Here is an 18,948-nt window from a genome sequence, read left to right on the forward strand (position 1 = left end):
GGGAGATAATTTCACTGAATTTTTCCAGGGGAAAGTGAAATTCTCAGTTGGTTCTCTGAGGTAGGGTTCCCCATTGGTAGGGCTTGTAGTACAGCTTCTTTCATTTTGGTAAGGATTTTTGGTTTTTTTGTGCTGCAACAACATCAGCTGGGTTGACGGGCTGGCCCCCATTTTGCATCCACCACAATGCAGGTGTATTGGGGGGACAGTGTTGTGTTTAGCTCCAGGGATGAGGTGGAGTTAGTGCTTTGCCAAAATTTGTCCTCCAATTTCCTGAAAGTTTTCTTCCCCCATGAAATGGGCTTCCATTGTTCTGCCCCTTTCCCAGGAAAGTCTATAATTTATGTTGAATTTCTTTTGGTGGTGTTTTTGAGCATACCTAATCACAGCTAGCCTCTGAGGCTGCCTGTACTTCCTGATCTGAAAAAGCCCTATCAGAGGAATTACCTCATGGTGACTTCCACTGGGCTTTAATTGGAGTGTAGGAAGCTGAGGAGGGTACAGGCTGCCAAAGATATGATTGTACAATGAAAGACAGGACACCTGTGCTGACTCCTCAACCACCTCCTAAGTGAGGTAAGCCCAAGAAACCCAAAACCAACTCTCAAGAATTGCTTTGAAATTTCTTCAGTATTGAATTTCTTTTCAAAAGCAATTTCTCTTCTACCAAATTGAATGAGACTGGTAGGGAAAAAAAAGATGTGGTAGAAATTTTCGTCACAGCACTAGCTGATACATTTGGTTCCCCTCAGCATAATCACACCAGAAACATCTCTTCCACTTGTTGAAAAAAGAAAAGAAACAAGAAACCAACGATGAGGCTTCAGGCTTCAGCTCAAGCAAATCTATATGATAGAGGCGACTTTTCAGCCATGGAGATTTACAAGAGATCCTGGGACAAAGTCGGAATTCATGGTACTCATAAACTGCTGTCCAAATAAATTTCCATCTAATGAACTCTATCTCAATTGATTAAAGGTTACGGTGACTAATGGAGCAATAGAATCTTGCTGTTGGTAGTAAAGGTAAAGATGAAATTGGCAAGGCTTTGACTCCCACTCATAGGAATCTTATTGACAGCTTAGAGGTGTTTACTTTTTTCTGCCCTTTAGGGCATGTAACTTCTGAGCTACAGGAAATTATATAATCACTGAAAAATAAGGACTCTTGAAACATATCCCAAAGGGCAATGAAAGCAACATCCCCCAAAGCAGAAGAAACATGGAGACTTCTGCAAATAAAGGATGTTTTTTCAAATGGTGTCCCTTCAGGTCCCCTCTTTCTTCATGATAACTTTTCATTCAGCCATGAAATCCAGAGAGGTCCCCTCCCCCCACTGCACATCTGGATAAAGTAGATTTACCATTTGAGGCTGAAATGTTATGTTCACTTACTTGGAAGTAAGTCCCATTGAATAAAGTGGGACTTTCAAGAAAACATGTATAGGATTTCACTGTTAAACACTCCTTGGAAGGGGAAGGGGAAGGGGAAGTGATTAAGGCATGAGTCTTCTGTGTTCATCTGCCTTGTTCACACTTTTTATATAGAAAGGTAGGTTAGAAATGTCAAATAGTAAATAGTACACACACACACACACACACACAAAGGGAGAGAGAGAGAGAGAACTTCCTCTAAGTTGCTCCAAGTCAAATCTGGAGGTCAGTGTACATCGTATTAAAATTCCTGCATGCTAGCACTGGTCATGCTGACATCATGTCTACTTAGACCCCGAAGCAGTACAAAAATGTTGTGTATGTATGTATGTACGTATGTACGTATACAGAGACACACAAACACACACACACACATTGGAATTCATCTTTATTTTGCAGCTGTTTTATATTGTGTAGTATTTGCAGATTGCGATGCATCTTGATTTTTTTTTTTTTTAAGGAAGTTGTGGTAGATTTTTTTTTTAATGACATTTCTATGCTTCAGGTTTAGAAAACAGATTAAAAAGCTCTCCAGGAAGTTGTAATCCTTGAAAATTTTGCAAAGCAAGGAAGCTGTTCCTGTCATAGATTTGTTCCTGTCATGGATTGGTGGCCCTTTAGAACCTTCTGGGTCAAGTGGCAACTTCATTCTATTGCCAGATACAAGAGAGGAATTGATTCCATATACAGCACTGGACGGTAAAGTCTGGATGGAACCATTTGTCCACTTTCGATGGAGGCTTCTTTGGTAGGGATGTCAGAGAATTTCTCCACGAATCTTGGGGAGGCCGAATGCCAGCGCATTCGGCCCCCTGAAATTGGTGGTGAAACGGTCTGCCCCCCTGCCCCCCGCAGGGACGGGACTTACCTTGTGCGAATGTCCCTGGCGGCGGAGGCTCCAGTGGCGGTTCGGTGGCGGCGGCTGCGGCGGCCAGTTTTCCAACTGGCTGCCGCCACCGCCATTTCCAAGTTAAAAAACAACAACAACAACAACAAACGTGATAGGCTACGTAAAGATTTACGTAGCCTATCACGGCTAGATTTTGAAAAAACACTGTGATAGGCTACATAAATGTTTACGTAGCCTATCACAGCTGAGTGAAAAAAAAACCCTGCATGTACGCAAATGGCGGCGCCTATTGGCGTAGACTACGTAGACTACACTTGCCAAAATAAGGAACACAAATGGTGGCGCCCATGGGCGCCGCCATTTGCGTATGCACGGGTTTTTTTTTTTCACTCAGCCGTGATAGGCTATGTAAACATTTACGTAGCCTATCACGGCTGACTGCAGGGACGCAAACGGCGGCGGCTATGGCCGCCGCCGTTTGCGTCCTGGCAGGACAGAAGGATTCGTGGCTGGAGGGAAGGGGTGCCTCCCCCCGGCCAGAATTTCCGGGGGGAGGGACGGGGCTCCTCCCCCCAGCCAGAATTTCAGGGGGAGGGACGGAGCGCCACCCCCCCACCGCGAATCAAGCTTCGGGATCAGGTAAGGGACTTTTGTACATCCCTATTTTGGTCCATATATTAATAACATTATTATTTCTTAGACATCCTAAAGAATGATTTTATGTTCTTTTTTTGAAGTTGGAGCATCCTAAATTCCAGTTTACATACCAAAATGAAGTACTGACATCATTAGGCTTTGAGCAAGAAACCACATTTTAAAGCAATACAATAACATTTCAAAGCATACAGAACAAAAATAGGTGTTCTCCTAGAAGCCTTACTTGGTCCTTCCTTGAGTCAGCCCTTGATATAGCACAACTAGCAATGGTGTAGTGGGAGGAAGGATGCAGGGGAGTGCAGCTATGGGACTCTTTCAGTACAGGAGCAATGACGTTAGGGATATACGAAAGTTCCGCCACGGATCTCGGGGAGGCCGAATGCCAGCGCATTCGGCCCCCCGAAATTGGTGGCAGAACGGCCCCCCACCCCCCACCCCCCCTGGGATGGGACTTATCTTAGGCGGATCTTCCTGTTGGCGGTGGCTCTGGCGGCGGCTCCAGCGGTGGTTCAGCAGCGGCGGCGGCTGGTCTTCCGACCGGCTGCTGCCGCCGCTGCCAGTTCCAGGTAAAAAAAAAAAAAAAAAAAACCCCCAAAACGTGATAGGTTATGTAAAGATTTACGTAGCCTATCACAGCTAGATTTTAAAAAAACACCGTGATAGGCTACATAAATGTAGCCTATCACGGCTGATTTAAAAAAAAAAAAAACCGCGCGTACGCAAATGGCGGTGCCCATGGGCGCCGCCATTTGCGTATGTACGTGTTGTTGTTTTTTTTAAAATCAGCAGTGAGAGGCTACGTAAACATTTATGTAGCCTATCACAGCTGACTGCAGGGACACAAATGGCGGCGGCTACAGCCGCCGCCATTTGCATCCCTGCTAGCCAGCGGCCGGATGTCCGGCTGCTGGCGGAGCCGGCCGGCGGCTCCGCAGAATCCCTGCAGAACGGAGCCAGCCAGCCAGGATTCTGGGGGGGAGGAATGGAGTGCCTCCCCCCCCAGCTAGGATTCTGGGGGGAGGGACGGAACGCCTCCCCCCCAGCATCAGCATAATCCGTGGAAAGGTAAGTACCTTTCGTACATCCCTAAATGACGTATGATGTCATCTGCTGGAGGGTAATCGAAAGACCCTCCTTGCTTTCTCATGAGGTTTCAGGTTTCACTTTCAACTATTACTACAGTTTGTGACAGATTAGCAACAATAATGAGGACAAGAGTCATGCAGAGGGTCACTGCTTCTCTCCTTTTCTTCATTTGGGCTCCTGCTTCATGTTAGCATTTTAGATGGTGACACATATCCACAAGTTCGTTTGCATTTCTAGTTAAAAGCTAAAGGTTGCGCTTCAGCCAGCTGAAGAACTTATATTAAAGCTCAATGTGTTTTACACATTCAGAACTGAGCACCACTAAGTTCAGTGGAGTTTACTCCCAGGTCGCGGTGGCTTAGTGGTTAAGACGCTGAACTGCAGACCGGAAGGTCGGCAGGACAGCAGTTCAAGACCCGAGTGCCGCATGACGGAGTGAGCTCCTGGCTTCAGTCCCAGCTCCTGCCAACCTAGCAGTTTGAAAGCAAGAAATTGCAAGTAGATAAATAGGTACTGCTTCTGCAGGAAAGGTAACAGCGTTCCGTGCACCTCGGTGTTCAGTCATGACGGCCACATGACCACGGAAGTGTCTTCGGACAGCGCTGGCTCTTCGGCTTAGAAATGGAGATGAGCACCACACGACTGGTTGGGGACACCTTTACCTTACACTGACAACAAAGGTCTGCCTACTTAAAGCAATAGTATTCCCCGTAGTAAGCTATGGCTGCGAGAGCTGAACCATAAGGACCATAAGGTGCTGCTGCTGCTGCCACCACCACCACCACCACCACCACCACCTCCTGGCCTTCCCTGTGGACTCCGGCCTGGCATTATTTTTAAGGGGATTTTTAATTGTTTTGTGTGTGTGTGTGTGTGTGTTTTCTTTTTCCTGGGGGATTTTGTTGTGGTTTTAGGGGTGGGTAGCCTGCCTGATAGGCGGGAGTGAGGGGGCATGTGTCCACCTGACGGAGGCAGTGGGGGGAGTGTTGGGGACCAGAAGATACTGAGGCTGGGCGGCAGGCGCTGGCGGAGCGCTAGGGGCAGGCCATGCCAGGTAAGGGGAACAAGGGAGAGATGTGTAGTATCTGCCCCCTGCTCCGGGCCTGTCCAGAGCCAAAGGATGGCTGGGGGAGGCGTGACCCCATCTTCTGGCCTTTGTTTGCTGCTCTGCAATGCCAGGTCTGTTACCCAGAAAACCTCCCTCATCCATGACATGATCCTGGATGAGGGTGCAGACCTGGCATGTATTACGGAGACCTGGCTGGCCGAGGCTGCTGCTCCAACCCTTGCAGCCATGTGTCCAGCTGGATTTTCGTATGCACAGCAGCCGAGGGCTGGGGATCGGGGAGGGGGAGTGGCTGTTATCTACCAAGAGTCCTAGGTCTTCACCAGACCCCCTCTCTGGGAGACCAAGGTTGCTGAGTGCATGTACTGGAGGTTGGGCCCCAAGGGCAGTCTGGGGATTCTGCTCGTGTACGATCCACCCGGCTGCATGACTGACTCCCTGGCCGACGTGCTTGAGGTGGTCTCTGATGTGCGTGTACAGTCCCCTAACTTACTGGTGTTGGGGGACTTCAACGTACATTCAGAGGCCATCCTCACAGGAGCACCTCGGGACTTCATGGAGACCATGGCCTCCTGGGAGCTGCACCATATTCTAACTGGGCCCACCCATGTAGCCGGTCATGCACTAGACCTTGTGTTTGTTTTTGGAGAAGTGGGGAGTGATCTGGAAGTCGGGGGTATATCCACCACCCTCTTGTCATGGTCAGATCACTATCTGGTGACGTTGGACTTCTCGGTTCCACAACCCCTCCGCAGGGGTAGAGGACCCATTAAAATGGTCCGCCCAACGCATCTTATGGATCCAAATGGATTCCTGAACGCGCTTGGGGATTCTCTGGGGCACGCCAATGGCCACTCAGTCGAGACCCTGGTGGGTGGCTGGAATGCCGCAGTCACTGGGGCATTAGATCAGGTGGCTCCGAAATGCCCTCTTCCCCTGAACAGGGCTCAGACTGCACCATGGTTCAATCTGCGGTTATGAGCTCTGAAACAGGAGGTGAGACGGCTAGAGCTGCCAAAGACAATCAGACATGGGCTAGAGCTGTATCTTCAGCCTATCACCTGGCGGTGAAGGCAGCAAAAAAGGAATATTATGCTGCCTCCATCGCGTCTGCAGAGTGCTGTCCCAGGAGGCTGTTCCAAGTGGTCCGGAGCCTGGTTGGTCCTGTGGCTCCGGAACCACTGGAGCATTCTAAGGCCTCCTGTGAGGCCTTGGCAAGGCACTTTGCAGATAAAATTGATCAGATTAGGTGTGTTACTCTGCATGCTGTGGATACAGTTAGTGAGCAAGAGGTGGCCTGTGGCAAACCGGTTTTGTGGGATCGGTTCCAGCTTCTTCCTCCTGATGAAGTGGACAATGTGCTTTCATTGGTACGGCCGACCACCTGCTTACTTGATCCTTGCCCATCTTTGCTCATTATGAGCTGTAGAGAAAGACTGGGTGAGGGGATCAAGGTGGTGGTGAACGCCTCCCTTGAGGAGGGAGTGATGCCATCAGCCCTCAAGGAGGCAGTGATAAGACCGCTCTTAAAGAAGCCCTCCTTGGATCCTCAAGTTTTGAACAACTTTCACCCAGTCTCAAATCTGCCATTTTGGGGCAAGGTGATTGAGCGGGTGGTGGCGGTGCAGTTGAAGGCACACTTGGAAGAAACTGATTATCTAGACCCATTTCAGTTGGGCTTCAGGCCTGGGCATGGGACAGAAACGGCCTTGGTCGCCTTGGTAGATGATATGAGGAGGGCTCTGGATAGGGGTGAATGCTCCTTCCTTGTTCTCCTCGACCTCTCAGCGGCTTTCGATACCACTGACCACGGTATCCTCCTGGACCGCCTGGAGGGGTTGGGCATTGGGGACACCGTATTGCGGTAGTTCCGTTCCTTCCTCTCCGGCAGGTACCATAGGGTAGCACTGGGAAAGGAGGTTTCGGACCCGTGGCCACTTACTTGTGGGGTGCCACAGGGTTCCATCCTCTCCCCGATGCTATTTAACATCTATGTGAAGCCGCTGGGGGCTATCATCAGGAGGTTTGGGGTGCAGTGTCATCAATATGCAGATGACACGCAGCTCTACCTCTCGTTCAAATCTTCACCAAGGTTGGCCGTAGAATCCCTGTCCAAATGTCTGGAGACGGTGAGTGGCTGGATGGGGAGGAGTAGGCTGAAGCTGAACCCTGACAAGACCGAGGTACTTTTGGTGGGAGACAAGAGGAGGCTGGGGGATGTTGAGCTGGTGTTGAATGGGGTACGGCTACCCTTGAAAGACCAGGTCTGCAGCCTGGGGGTCATTTTGGACTCCCAGCTGTCCATGGAGGCTCAGGTGTCAGCTGTGAGCCGGACAGTGCTGTATCAACTCCATCTGATACGGCGGCTGCGCCCTTTCCTTCCCGACCATCTGCTCCCATCGGTAGTACATGCCCTGGTCTCCTCTTGTTTAGACTACTGTAATGCGCTCTACGTGGGGTTACCCTTGAAGATGGTTCGGAAACTGCAGCTGGTACAGAACGCGGCGGCTCGCCTGATTAAAGGCAGCCGCTGGTGAGATCACATCACTCCAGTGCTGAAGGAGTTGCACTGGTTACCAGTTGTTTTCCCGGCCAAATTCAAGGTGTTGGTTTTGACCTTTAAAACCCTATATGGTTCCAGCCCAGCCTATCTTAAGGAGCGCCTCCAGCAGCACCAGACAGGCCGCTTAACTAGATCAGCCTCGGATGGCCTTCTCTCTGTCCCATCATCCAGAACAGCTAGACTGGTGGGGACGAGGGAAAGGGCCTTTTCTGTGGTGTCCCCCACTCTGTGGAACTCCCTCCCTAGGGAACTCCATCATGCCCCCTCTTTAATGAGCTTCCGTCATGCATTAAAAACGTGGCTGTTCAGGCAGGCATTTGGGGTGGGTTAGGGTATTTTCGAAAATGTTTTTATTGTAGAATTTTATTGTTTTAAACTGTTTTTATTGTATGTTGTACATCGCCCAGAGTGGCTGGGTGACCAGCCAGATGGGCAATTAATAAATTTAATAATAAATAAATAAAATAAATAAGGAAGGCTGAGCGAAGGAAGATAGATGCTTTTGAACTGTGGTGCTGGAGGAAAATTCTGAGAGTGCCTTGGACTGCAAGAAGATCAAACCAGTCCATACTCCAGGAAATAAAGCCAGACTGCTCACTTGAGGGAATGATATTAAAGGCAAAACTGAAGTACTTTGGCCACATCATGAGAAGACAGGATACCCTGGAGAAGATGCTGATGCTAGGGAAAGTGGAAGGCAAAAGGAAGACGGGCTGACAAAGGGCAAGATGGGTGGATGATATTCTGGAGGTGACGGACTTGACCTTGGGGGAGCTGGGGGTGGCGACAGCCGACAGGAAGCTCTCGCATGGGCTGGTCCATGAAGTCACGAAGAGTCGGAAGCAACTGACCGAATAAACAACAACAACTATACATAGATTTCAGTCACATCCCAAAAACTTAATTGTGAGATTTGGTTACTTGTTTCTTTGCTTGTTTGTTTGTTTGTTTGTTTTGGATGACTGGGGTTTTGATGGACTTTTTTGCCAGAGGGTTAGCTGCTTTGGGTTAACTCCTTTGGATAAGTAAGTGGCACCCACCCTCTGGAACATGTGGTCTGAGAGGTGGAAACTGAGGTGAACTTTAGATGCACCTGTTTACTCTAGCTTTCCCTGATGTGTAATTGCACTGCTCTGTTTTACTGTTTCTGTAATGCTTTTAATGTTTTTATTACTTTATATTGTTTTTATTTTGGCATTTATATTGTATTTTATGTATTTATTATGTAAACCATGGAGAGAGTAATCTTATGGCCGCTAGACAGCAGCTAGATGGCCACAGGATATCATGTTGTCCAGGAACCAACCTTGGAACATCAGTTCCCCGGGGACCCAACCTCCCCCCAGTTCCACACTGCCTTGGAAGCAGTGGGGAACAGTCCCATCCTCCGTGCTCGCAAGAGGAGTGCAGAGAGGCCAAAAAGGGATGGGGCTGGAGACGTTCTGGGGCAGGGAGGGTGGAAATGCTTTTACTACACATCCTATGTGTCAGACAGCAGCCTTCTTCCCTGGTCTGTCCTCCTGCAGCTAGATAGCTGCAATCGGCTGTCTAGCCAAAAATGTAGAGCAGGAGAAGTACAGAGGGAACAATCCCCTCCATGCTTCCCTGCCCTGCTTTGGATAGGCGGTCGCCTCCAAGTTCAGAGGTGGCTGCCTACCTGGACAGGATTGCGCCCTTAGAGAACTTATGATATCAAGTGGTGTGTAAGTAGTTCAAATAAATAAAAAAGAAATAAATATAAATAATAGAAAAGCAGTCTCTAAAATTGGTTTTATTTTTATTTTTTTTAATCCTCTTTTTATTTAAAATCTTAAGTATTTCTCAGTTCTCAGCTAAAAAAAAAAGTATAACCAGGCAAGATACTACAAAAAGCAGGTTGGCTTTCTTCATGAACACATTGCAAACCTGGACATGTATGAATTTCTAACCGTAAATTATGTCTGTTTCTACATTTGGTTCCAAGAGGTGTAGTTCAGGCAAATGCATACAAAACAAACAAAAGAACTCTTGATGAAGATAATTTCTCACCCATCCCTAGACAGAAAGAACTGAGGATTGTACAAATCAGTGGAGATGAACAGATTTTTCTGTCCCTATGAATGACATTCTGATTCCTTGACTTGGATAGAACAGCTAGGGTGAGGGACACTTTTGTGGCCCAGGGAGAAACAGGTGGGACCATGCTACATGCGTACAGTCACATGCTAAGCAGCATTGAGAGATGGAGCCTGGCACTATAAAAGCCAGCTCCTCCTGTTGCTTGACCCTTCCTTTTTCACTCCTACCAGCACTTTCTGAACTCAATGCAGGATAATCTGGTCACCCCCTTGGGGCGGGGGGCAGTGCTGGGTAGGATTTTTTGGCCTATTTGCTAATTGGCCTGGTGTACAATTTTATTTATTTATTTATTTATTGCCTACTCTGCACTATGTCCTTTATTTGGATTGAGGTGGTGGGAACATGTTAAGTAAGTTAATTGGTCACTTGTCAGGGAGGTGAAGGAATTTAGCAGGTAAGCATGATTTGGTGAACACCCTAAGGCACCTTTATGGTGATGGACAAGTCCTGAGGCCTGCCGCTCAGGGCTGTGGGACCTGTGAGGAGGATATGGTTTGCCTTTGGGACTAACCTGTCCCCCCTGCCTGGAGTTGTGTGGCACCGGGAGGGGGGTGACTCAGGGTTGGCCCTCTTATGCATCTAAGGTGTGGCCTAGGGGAAGGGGTGGGGGTCAGTCCCACCTCTCTGCTGAAGCACAGTTGGTTTGCTTGAAAAGGTGCCTGCAGGACCTGTAGAGTTATAGTCCCACAGTTACATATGCTGACGCTGTGTGTGTGTCAGGGGGGAGTTATCCTGATTAAATAAAGAGACTCTAGTTCACCCAGCCTCTTGTGTCAACTTCTGTATTTCCTCCTCTGGGTGTAAATAGTCATAACTGGAATACCTGAGGCAAAATTGAAAGGGAAGATTCAGTTCCTTGATGTAAGATGGAAACCTTGTATTAAATGTCTTGGGCCTCACTAAATTGTAAGAAGAGGAAATGTAGCCCCATTTGTACCTTCTCCATCCATTTCCTAGACATGTGGAGGAGGGAGGAGGGTCTGGCCCTGCCCTCAACATTAGTTATGGATGGATGGACAACCCTGTGCCCACCCCGTGCAGTGCTTGCCAAGCACATATCTGACCTAGGTGACTGTGAGCGGTGAAGGGGCAAGCTTCTGGGTGCTTGGCAGTGGTACACAGGCATCTGCTCTTTCATCGAGTGCCACTTGCCTCTCAAATGGCTGCTCATTCTTTTCCATAAGCATCCAATCTACACAAATAGGGGCTTTAAAGGGGCAGGCAGCATCCGCAACATTACAGGCATTTATTTGATTACAAACTTTTCAACGATGCTCCCAAATGGGAACATTGGAGCCAGCCAACGCAGCATCTGGCCAGAAAATCATTGTTCAAAGGTGGTTTCCTACCACTTGAATTAGGACAGCTATGAAGCTGTCCATCTGCCCTCACAAAATGAGACGCTGACAAGGCAAATCACCCCATATGCCATTTTGTCCAGGCTGCCCTTCACCAGTCTGGATGAACTTGAATCCATCTGTTCTCCCACACCCATCAAAGCACCACCTTTGCACTGTTGAGAGCTATTGATCACAGCTAATCTATTCAAACTGCAGAATCCATGACTTTCCATAGCCACATTCAGGATCTGCCATCAGCTAGCAGACTTCAAATCGAAATGATTTTAATATATATTTTTTATTTGTTTGGAAAGTAGATGGCAAGTTCATGATGGGAGACATACATTCATGGTCAAGAGAACTTTTTGTTTGTTTGTTCATTGGTTGGTTGGTTGGTTTTGCAAACTAGCATCCACAGATGCTATAGTTGTCTGAAACAAAGAACCAACCAACTCATTTTAAGAAAGGAACTGGTCCCTAGTTAGAAATTATAAAACAGATGTGGGCTCTCAAAAGATAATAATCCAGTCATGTTAATGGTATCTTCCTAGTCTAACTAATAAACAGAACATTTATTTCCAAGCCACTAAAGAGTATCTAATCAAATACCAAGTCTCCCTCATTTGTCAGAGAATTTTTGAGCAAAAGAAGACTCAAAATACTCAGAGAGGGCATAGAATCATGATCTAACTCCAAACTACTGTTGCACATATTGAAGTTGACCATGTTTACAAAATCACATCCAAGAAGAGTTCACCTCACCTGTTAAGTCCATTGCTCTGCCATTTGACCAGTGCATCAACAGCATGAAAGCTTATGCCTGAACACATTTGCTAGCTTTCAAGGTGGTGCAGAACTCTCTGTTGGTTTTGCTGCCCATGTTATCACAATATACTGCTGTTGTTAATAGTCCCTGTGCAAAATAGTCCTAATTTTGAATCAGTCCTGGCTTTGTTTTTGAGGGCCCTTGGGCAGGACACCCTCAATAAACCCATCCCTCAGTGACTCAACCTTCTTGCCACCATTGTCATCAGCTGCTATTGTTCCTCATCTTCTTTCTCATCATTGCTACTACTTGTTTGCTTGATAGGCAGAAAACCAGGGAGCGAGCAGGCAGTGGCATCTACTGCTCCTCCTTCTCACGGCCACTATTGTCTGGGCCAGAGTGAGAGACAGGTGAGCAAGCAGGATGCAATGGTGAAGAAAAGGAGCATCTCCAGGGGGCTTTTGTCAGCGGGCTCATGCTAGGCTATAGACCCTCAGCAGGTGCCCAACCATATCTACCTTTGACAATGGCCTTGTTTTGCATACATTTAAACTTCAGTTTGATTGTTACAGATTTTACCATTTGCATTTCATGACATTTGACCTCATTGTTTACTTCTTTTTTGTTTTACATCCATATACGTGTGTTTGTGTGTGTGTGTGTGTGTGTGTGCACGCATATATACACACACACATATACATATATATACACACACACATACACACACACACACACACCCTGCCAACTGAGGATAACACTTTATGCATCTGATGAAGTGAACTTGAGTCCATGAGAGCTTATGCTATAATAAATATGTTAATCTTTACGGTGCTGCAGGGCTTTTGGATGGTTTTGCTGCAACTGATTAACATGGCAAGAAGAATCCTTAATGTATTCCCTGTTTCTAACTACCAGAACACATATTATGTAATTTTAAAAAAATGGATCCAGAAACTGGATTCCTTCAGTAAGCTAACATTCCTATTACATATACTTCCTCTTTACCCCATACCCCTAATTCTGATTGATACTTCATTTAAGTTTAAAGAAAAAGCCACTGGAGCAAACAATAGCCAGCTGTTTTAACCAACCACATTTTAGTAATGTGCACAAAGCCAAAGAATGTATTCTGACTTACATCTTGAAATGTTGATTTTGTTTTATTTTTATGATTAACCCTGCGTACTGACACCCTGCCATCAAAGAGATCAAGAGAATCCACACTTTAACTTAAAAAAACCCCAGTTTTACCCTTTCATCAACATTGTAGTGTATCAGTAATTAACAGTGCAAACCTATGCATGTCTACTCAGAAGGAAGCCCCAATGAATTCAATAGGACTTACTCTCAGGTAAATGGGCATAGGATTGCAGCATAAAGCTCTGTCACTGTGTATTAAGTAAGTGGTAAATAAAGGGTTAGCTCAGAAGAGAACAGAGTGGTCTGATCATTCTGTTCATAAATGGAATTGCATGAAGGAACTATCTGCCCATAAATAGTCATGTTTTCAGTACTTGCAGGAGATGAGGATTCTGAGTATGTGCTTGAAAGAAATATCATCTGCTAGGTAATCTAATTATAGTCCAAAAAATAATCTGGTTGACTACATGGGCAGACAATTGGAGATAAGTTTTTATGGACTTTGAACATGCAGTCTTATATGTGTTATAATGTTCCATTTCAGCATGGACTGCAAACTTATCTCAGTAATTTAATCTTCATGTTCCAGTGTTAGACATGACTGTCATGTCTACAAAAATTAAAGCTTCAAAGTACATGAATTCATAGAAGGATAAACTGGTATGTTGTTAGGCGAAAATGCCCAGAATTGAACACTGTTTTGCACTGAATCATATCCTTAGTCCTTCTAGCCCAGTACAATATACTTGGCTTGTTGCAGGGGCTTTCCAGATCCTTGAGGAGGAGAGATCTTTCCTAGCATTGTTATTGTGATGAGCCCTATATTCGGATTGAAACTAGCAGAAGCATCTAGAGCAGGAATGGAGAACATATGGCCCATGGGGCACCCTGACCTTTTTGGCAGCCCCCACTGCTGCTGAATTTGCTGCTGTGATGGCAGCAGCAGTGAAGGAAGCCACCGTTTTTTCTTGAAAACAAGGTGTGCAGGAAATGCATACCATGTTTGTAAGCAGAACTGCTTCCTGAGTTCTATGGGTATTTCCCAACGTTTGGTTTAAGTCTGTGTTCTCTGGTAATTTTGGAAGCTAAACATATACATAAATACATTTATTTATTTGTTTATTTATTTGTTTGTTTGATTTATACCCAACTTTTCTACCAAAAAAAATGGCACTCAAGGCCATTTACTTTCCCAGATTTCTAGAGAATACAAACATAAATCTTCTTCTTCTTCTTCTTCTTCTTCTTCTTCTTCTTCTTCTTCTTCTTCTTCTTCTTCTTCTTCTTCTGAGTTGATAAGTGGCCCTTATCAGTAAAGGTTAGAATCCGTCTGAACAGCCCGACAGCCTAGGATTTGTCAGGTTACATCCAGCCTGATTGGCGCCATTTTTCATAATACCTTTTTGGAGGCATCCTTACACAAAAAGAGGGCCCATCAGTAGGGAAATATTCACCCTATGATCTATCACACCTTAAAATTAGAGACGGAGATATCTGGCCACAGTTTGAGTTAGATCCAATCCCCTTCAAGCCAGTCTGATTCAAAATGCTGTCTGTACCCCATCCTTGCCACTGCCAAGCCATCCATGCTAGTCTCTCTAGCTTCCTCCAGCAAAGAAGAAGAAGAAGAAGAAGAAGAAGAAGAAGAAGAAGAAGAAGAAGAAGAAGAGGAGAAGCCTTATCCCAGGCAAGAGAGAAGTAATAATAGGTGTCAGGAGAGAGCTCACTACCCTACTAGGCCTCTCCTTACATGGAAATGATGCTCACAAATTAAGCTCAGACTGAGTGTGATTTCCTGATAGGTTTCATAGGGCTTGTAGTTTTCAAACTAGAAGCCCTATGATCCCCAGTAGGAAGTTATGCTCTAACCTAGGGATTAGAGCATAACTTTTTGTGAAATTTTGTGAAATTTCACACAAAATTCACAGATTTTGTGAAATTTGTGTGTTTTGTAGATTGTGCATTGTCATTCTTTCCAGTGTGCATTCACAGACAGATTAAAAAAAAAATCTTATGCGGAAAAATACGCAAACAATTCCACAAGACGGTTCGCAACAATTTACGTAATTTATATTAGTACGTAACATTTAGCGTATTGTCCCCCATTCCATTCAGCTTTTCCCTGTGTATAATTACCAGTCTCAGCAGAAACTTGTGTATTTTCCTATGAATAAGTTTGCATACATTTCGGCAAAGTAAAAAAGAAAAAGAAAAAAAAGATCCAAAATTCCCCGGACTCTGCGTCACCTGAGGAGGCCAGTCTGCAGCAGATTCAGCAAGGCTGGATTCTTAGAAATCAAAATTCATTTTCGTTCATCTTGAATTTATCCAGTATCCTTACTCCAAACCCTATTTCTACTGAAGGAGAGGAGTGGTGACTTTCCTGTGTGGTACTGGACCTTTCCCACCATCTGTTCTCTCCTTCTCTTCCACAAGGGAAAAGTTTGTTGTTGTTGTTGTTGCTTGGGGAATAATAAGATGGGAAGAAAGATGGCAAAGAACATGGGAGTTATGTTTCATCTATTTGGTTCAGTTCAGTTCAGTTGTATTGTTTATGACTCTAGGCCATCACAATACAAACAAGAAAAACTGCAATATGTTACAAATAAAATAGAAGGCAAACAAAATTAAACACAAATCAGTAAAAATGATTAGTAAACCCAATACTACCAGATTCAGTATAAATATAACACTCCTAGGGGTGGACGAAAGTCCCTTACCTGTCCTCGAAGGACGTTCACGGTGGGGGGGAGGCACTTCGCTGCTCCCCCCATGAAATTCCGGCCGGGGGGGAGGCTTCCCGCCTCGCCCGGCCGCGAACGCGGAAGTTTAAAAAAAAAAAAAAAAGCCCCCTAATAGGCTACATGACGATTCACGTAGCCTATCACGGCTAGATCTCCAAAGTCAGCCGTGATAGGCTACGTCAATCGTCACGTAGCCTATCACGGGTGACTTAAAAAAAAAAAAAAAAAGCGCGTACACTAATGGCGGCCCCCATAGGGAGCCGCCATTCGCGTTCCTTATTTGGTCGCTGTAGTCTACGTAAATCTTTACGTAGACTACGGCGAAAATAAGGGCAACGCAAATAGTGTTGCCCTTATTTTTGCCGTAGTCTACGTAAATCTTTACGTAGACTACAGGGACCAAAAAAGGAATGGGAATGGCGGCTCCCTATGGGGGCCGCCATTATCCGTACACACTTTTTTTTTTTTTTAAGTCACCTGTGATAGGCTACGTGACGATTGACGTAGCCTATCACGGCTGACTTTGCAGATCTAGCCGTGATAGGCTACGTTAATCGTTACGTAGCCTATCAGGCGGCGTTTTTTTTTTCTTTTATTGCAATGGCGGCGGGCGGCAGCAGCCGGTCGAAAGACCGGCTGCTGCTCCCGCCCCGCTCGAACACCCGCCGAACCGCCAGCCGGACCCGCCGCCGGGAGGGACATTCGGCAAAGGTAAGTCCCGTCCCGGGGGGGTGCGGGGTGCGGGGGGGGGTTCGGAGGATTTCTCCCCGAAACTTGTTCGGGGGGCCGAACATGTTGGCGCTCGGCCCCCCGAAGTTTTGGGGAGAAATTCTCCACCAACCCTAAACACTCCATGATACCAGTTTCCAATTTCAATTTTTATAAGTGACTTTTTTTTAACACATTACTACAAAACCCTTTTTAGTTTTCTTGATTATTCAAAAGAACACTCAACAAAGCCCAAATGGTTTTCAGAAAGAGGCAGAGGAGTTCTGCACATCGCTCTTTTTAATTAATGATAATAGAGAAAACTGATTCATCCCTAATAGGCAGGCCTTGCTTAGCCCATCTGCCATCCACTCTCTTAGAGATAGTACATGCCATTGTGTTATCCGCTGGACACATGTTAATAATTGTGATATCATGGATGAAACCAGGGCAGGTACCAAGTGTAGGCATAATTGGACAACTACTGAGAGCCCACACCCCAGCAGGGGCCCACTGACAAGAGCCCTCTGGTGTTGCTCTTCCTCCTCACCATTGCAACCTGCTTTTCACCTGCCTCTCACTCTGGCTTAGACAATAGTGGTAATGAAAACTAGGAGCAGCAGATGCCTCTCTCTACTTGCTCACTGGCTCTCTGCCTGCCAAGCAAGCAAATGGTAGCAATAATGAGAGAGAGGATGAGGAGCAATAGCAGCTGGTAACAATATCAATAAAGTAGCAGGGGAGGTGGAACAATGAGGGTGTCTTGCCCAAAGGCCCTCAAAAACCTGGAGCTGGCACTGGGTGGAACATCAGCCCCAAATGTTGTCAAATGTCCAGTGACTCTAAAAATGGGCTCTGGGTGGAACATCAGCCCCAAATGTTGTTGACTACCCAGTGACTCTAAAAATGGGCTGAAATATGTGTGGATCCACAAATGAGAAGCTATTGTGTGATTACTTCATTATGTGCATGGTCCTAAGGGAGCCATATGTCCAAAGCGAACAATCCAAGCTTTAACAGCTGGCTGCCTACTCAGATACCTGAATCTGTAAGAAGAAGCTGTGTTTACCCTGGAAATAAAGAACTCCCTCAAAGAATGAGATCATCCAGAAAAAACAGGGTTACCAGAAGATCTGCTTTAAAAAATAATACCCCACTTCTTTCACTTCAAAAGCAGTCACATGAGACAAAAGAGAAATCTCTTGTTGCATAAGGAGCCATATCAATTGTATCCTTTACTTTCTCTTGATATGGAGTCAAGCCTTGTTTGCGAATTAATGGCTATTGACTGTAGGGGTGAATAGTACCAGTTTGCTCCAGCACAGGCATTTTTTAAAGGTAAATGAGTAGGGGGTGAGGATTGTTTTTCTTCTGATAACCTCAGGGCACAATCCTATGCATGTTTAGACAGAGAAAGGGCCTATAGTTCTCAGCCAGCTTTGCTGGCTGGGGAATGCTGGGAATTATAGGCCTTTTCTTTGTCTAAGCATTCATAGGATTGCGCCCTTAAAGAAGTAAGGTCTTCTTCACCCTGTTTGAAACACTGTCTCACTGTGTAGGCTGCAGTAATCTGTGCTGAAAGTCTAGCATTAACTAGCAGGGCATTGTCAGTGCCAGAAGCTCACTCCTTTTGCATCCTAGGAAGACAGAGAAACACTGTCATTTAAGTTGCCATTGAATTTGGCCTAAAGTGACATTTTGGGGAAAATGTGGAGGTTCCTACTCAGAGGAAATATCCAAGGAATGTTTAAGGGAACACTCCCCACCCCAATGGTTTGATACAACTCATTAGATTTCTAGAGAGGTTCTGCATGCTGTTAAGTTGCCACAAAGTTTTGCCTCAAGTGAAAATTTGAGCTGAACATGTTTGTTTCTTCTTGAGGAAAAAGAAGAAAGGAGATTTAAATAAATCAATTCCAGGTGGGTACCGCTCTTCCCTATCTGTTATTGTAAGAAACTTCAGATTCATCAGCTAAGTAGGTTCACTCAGAGGTTCTGATTAGAATTTCTGTTTTCATTGAATTTCCACCTTTTTCTCAGGGTCAAAAGTGCTAACCTCCATAACTGATAGGAATATTAATACTGGACTTGTTGAGAGAAATAACTGCCAGAAGAGCTTTGCAATAACAAATTCAAGAATCCATACCTGATCTATTGGGTTTCTCCTCATATTACATTTTAAGGATACAGGTTTACTTCTACACCTTCCTGCCTATCACACACTCATTTTTTAAAAGTGCCAATAGGTGAGATCAACAATACAGACAACTAAGTTTGAGAAAAATATATACGAAGTTTCTTATCTGCTATATTCTTGTTCTCATCATGGTATATGCACATTTGTTCAACACTTGTGTAAGAAACAAAGAGTATTGTGGTAGCTGGGTTGAGGGGGTTGTTAATATAATACTTTTGCAACTTGAAATTGTAGCCAGTACAACCAGTACTTCCTTGCAGCCCTCATAAAGGTACATTAC

The 18,948-nt window shown here is 45.5% G+C and overlaps 1 protein-coding gene across 4 annotated transcripts in view; it reads right to left on the bottom strand.

The window, feature by feature from the left end:
- BCHE (butyrylcholinesterase) overlaps positions 1 to 18,948 on the bottom strand; it is a 78,001-nt gene that overhangs the window by 41,790 nt on the left and 17,263 nt on the right. For 2 of the 4 annotated variants that reach the window (XM_084842058.1, XM_084842059.1), the window contains exon 3: positions 14,157 to 15,481. The exons of 1 other annotated variant lie outside the window; for it this stretch is intronic. In XM_084842058.1, coding sequence (XP_084698184.1) covers positions 15,316 to 15,481 — 166 coding nt within the window. In that variant the 3' untranslated portion in view covers positions 14,157 to 15,315. Of the gene's footprint in view, positions 1 to 14,115; positions 15,482 to 18,948 lie in introns of those variants that run through there. One more of the 4 variants, XM_084842060.1, reaches the window with a different exon arrangement.

The sequence above is a fragment of the Heloderma suspectum genome, chromosome 3, assembly GCF_057233095.1.
Source record: "Heloderma suspectum isolate Gila_16-S chromosome 3, 16-S_ref, whole genome shotgun sequence".
Taxonomy (NCBI): domain Eukaryota; kingdom Metazoa; phylum Chordata; class Lepidosauria; order Squamata; family Helodermatidae; genus Heloderma; species Heloderma suspectum.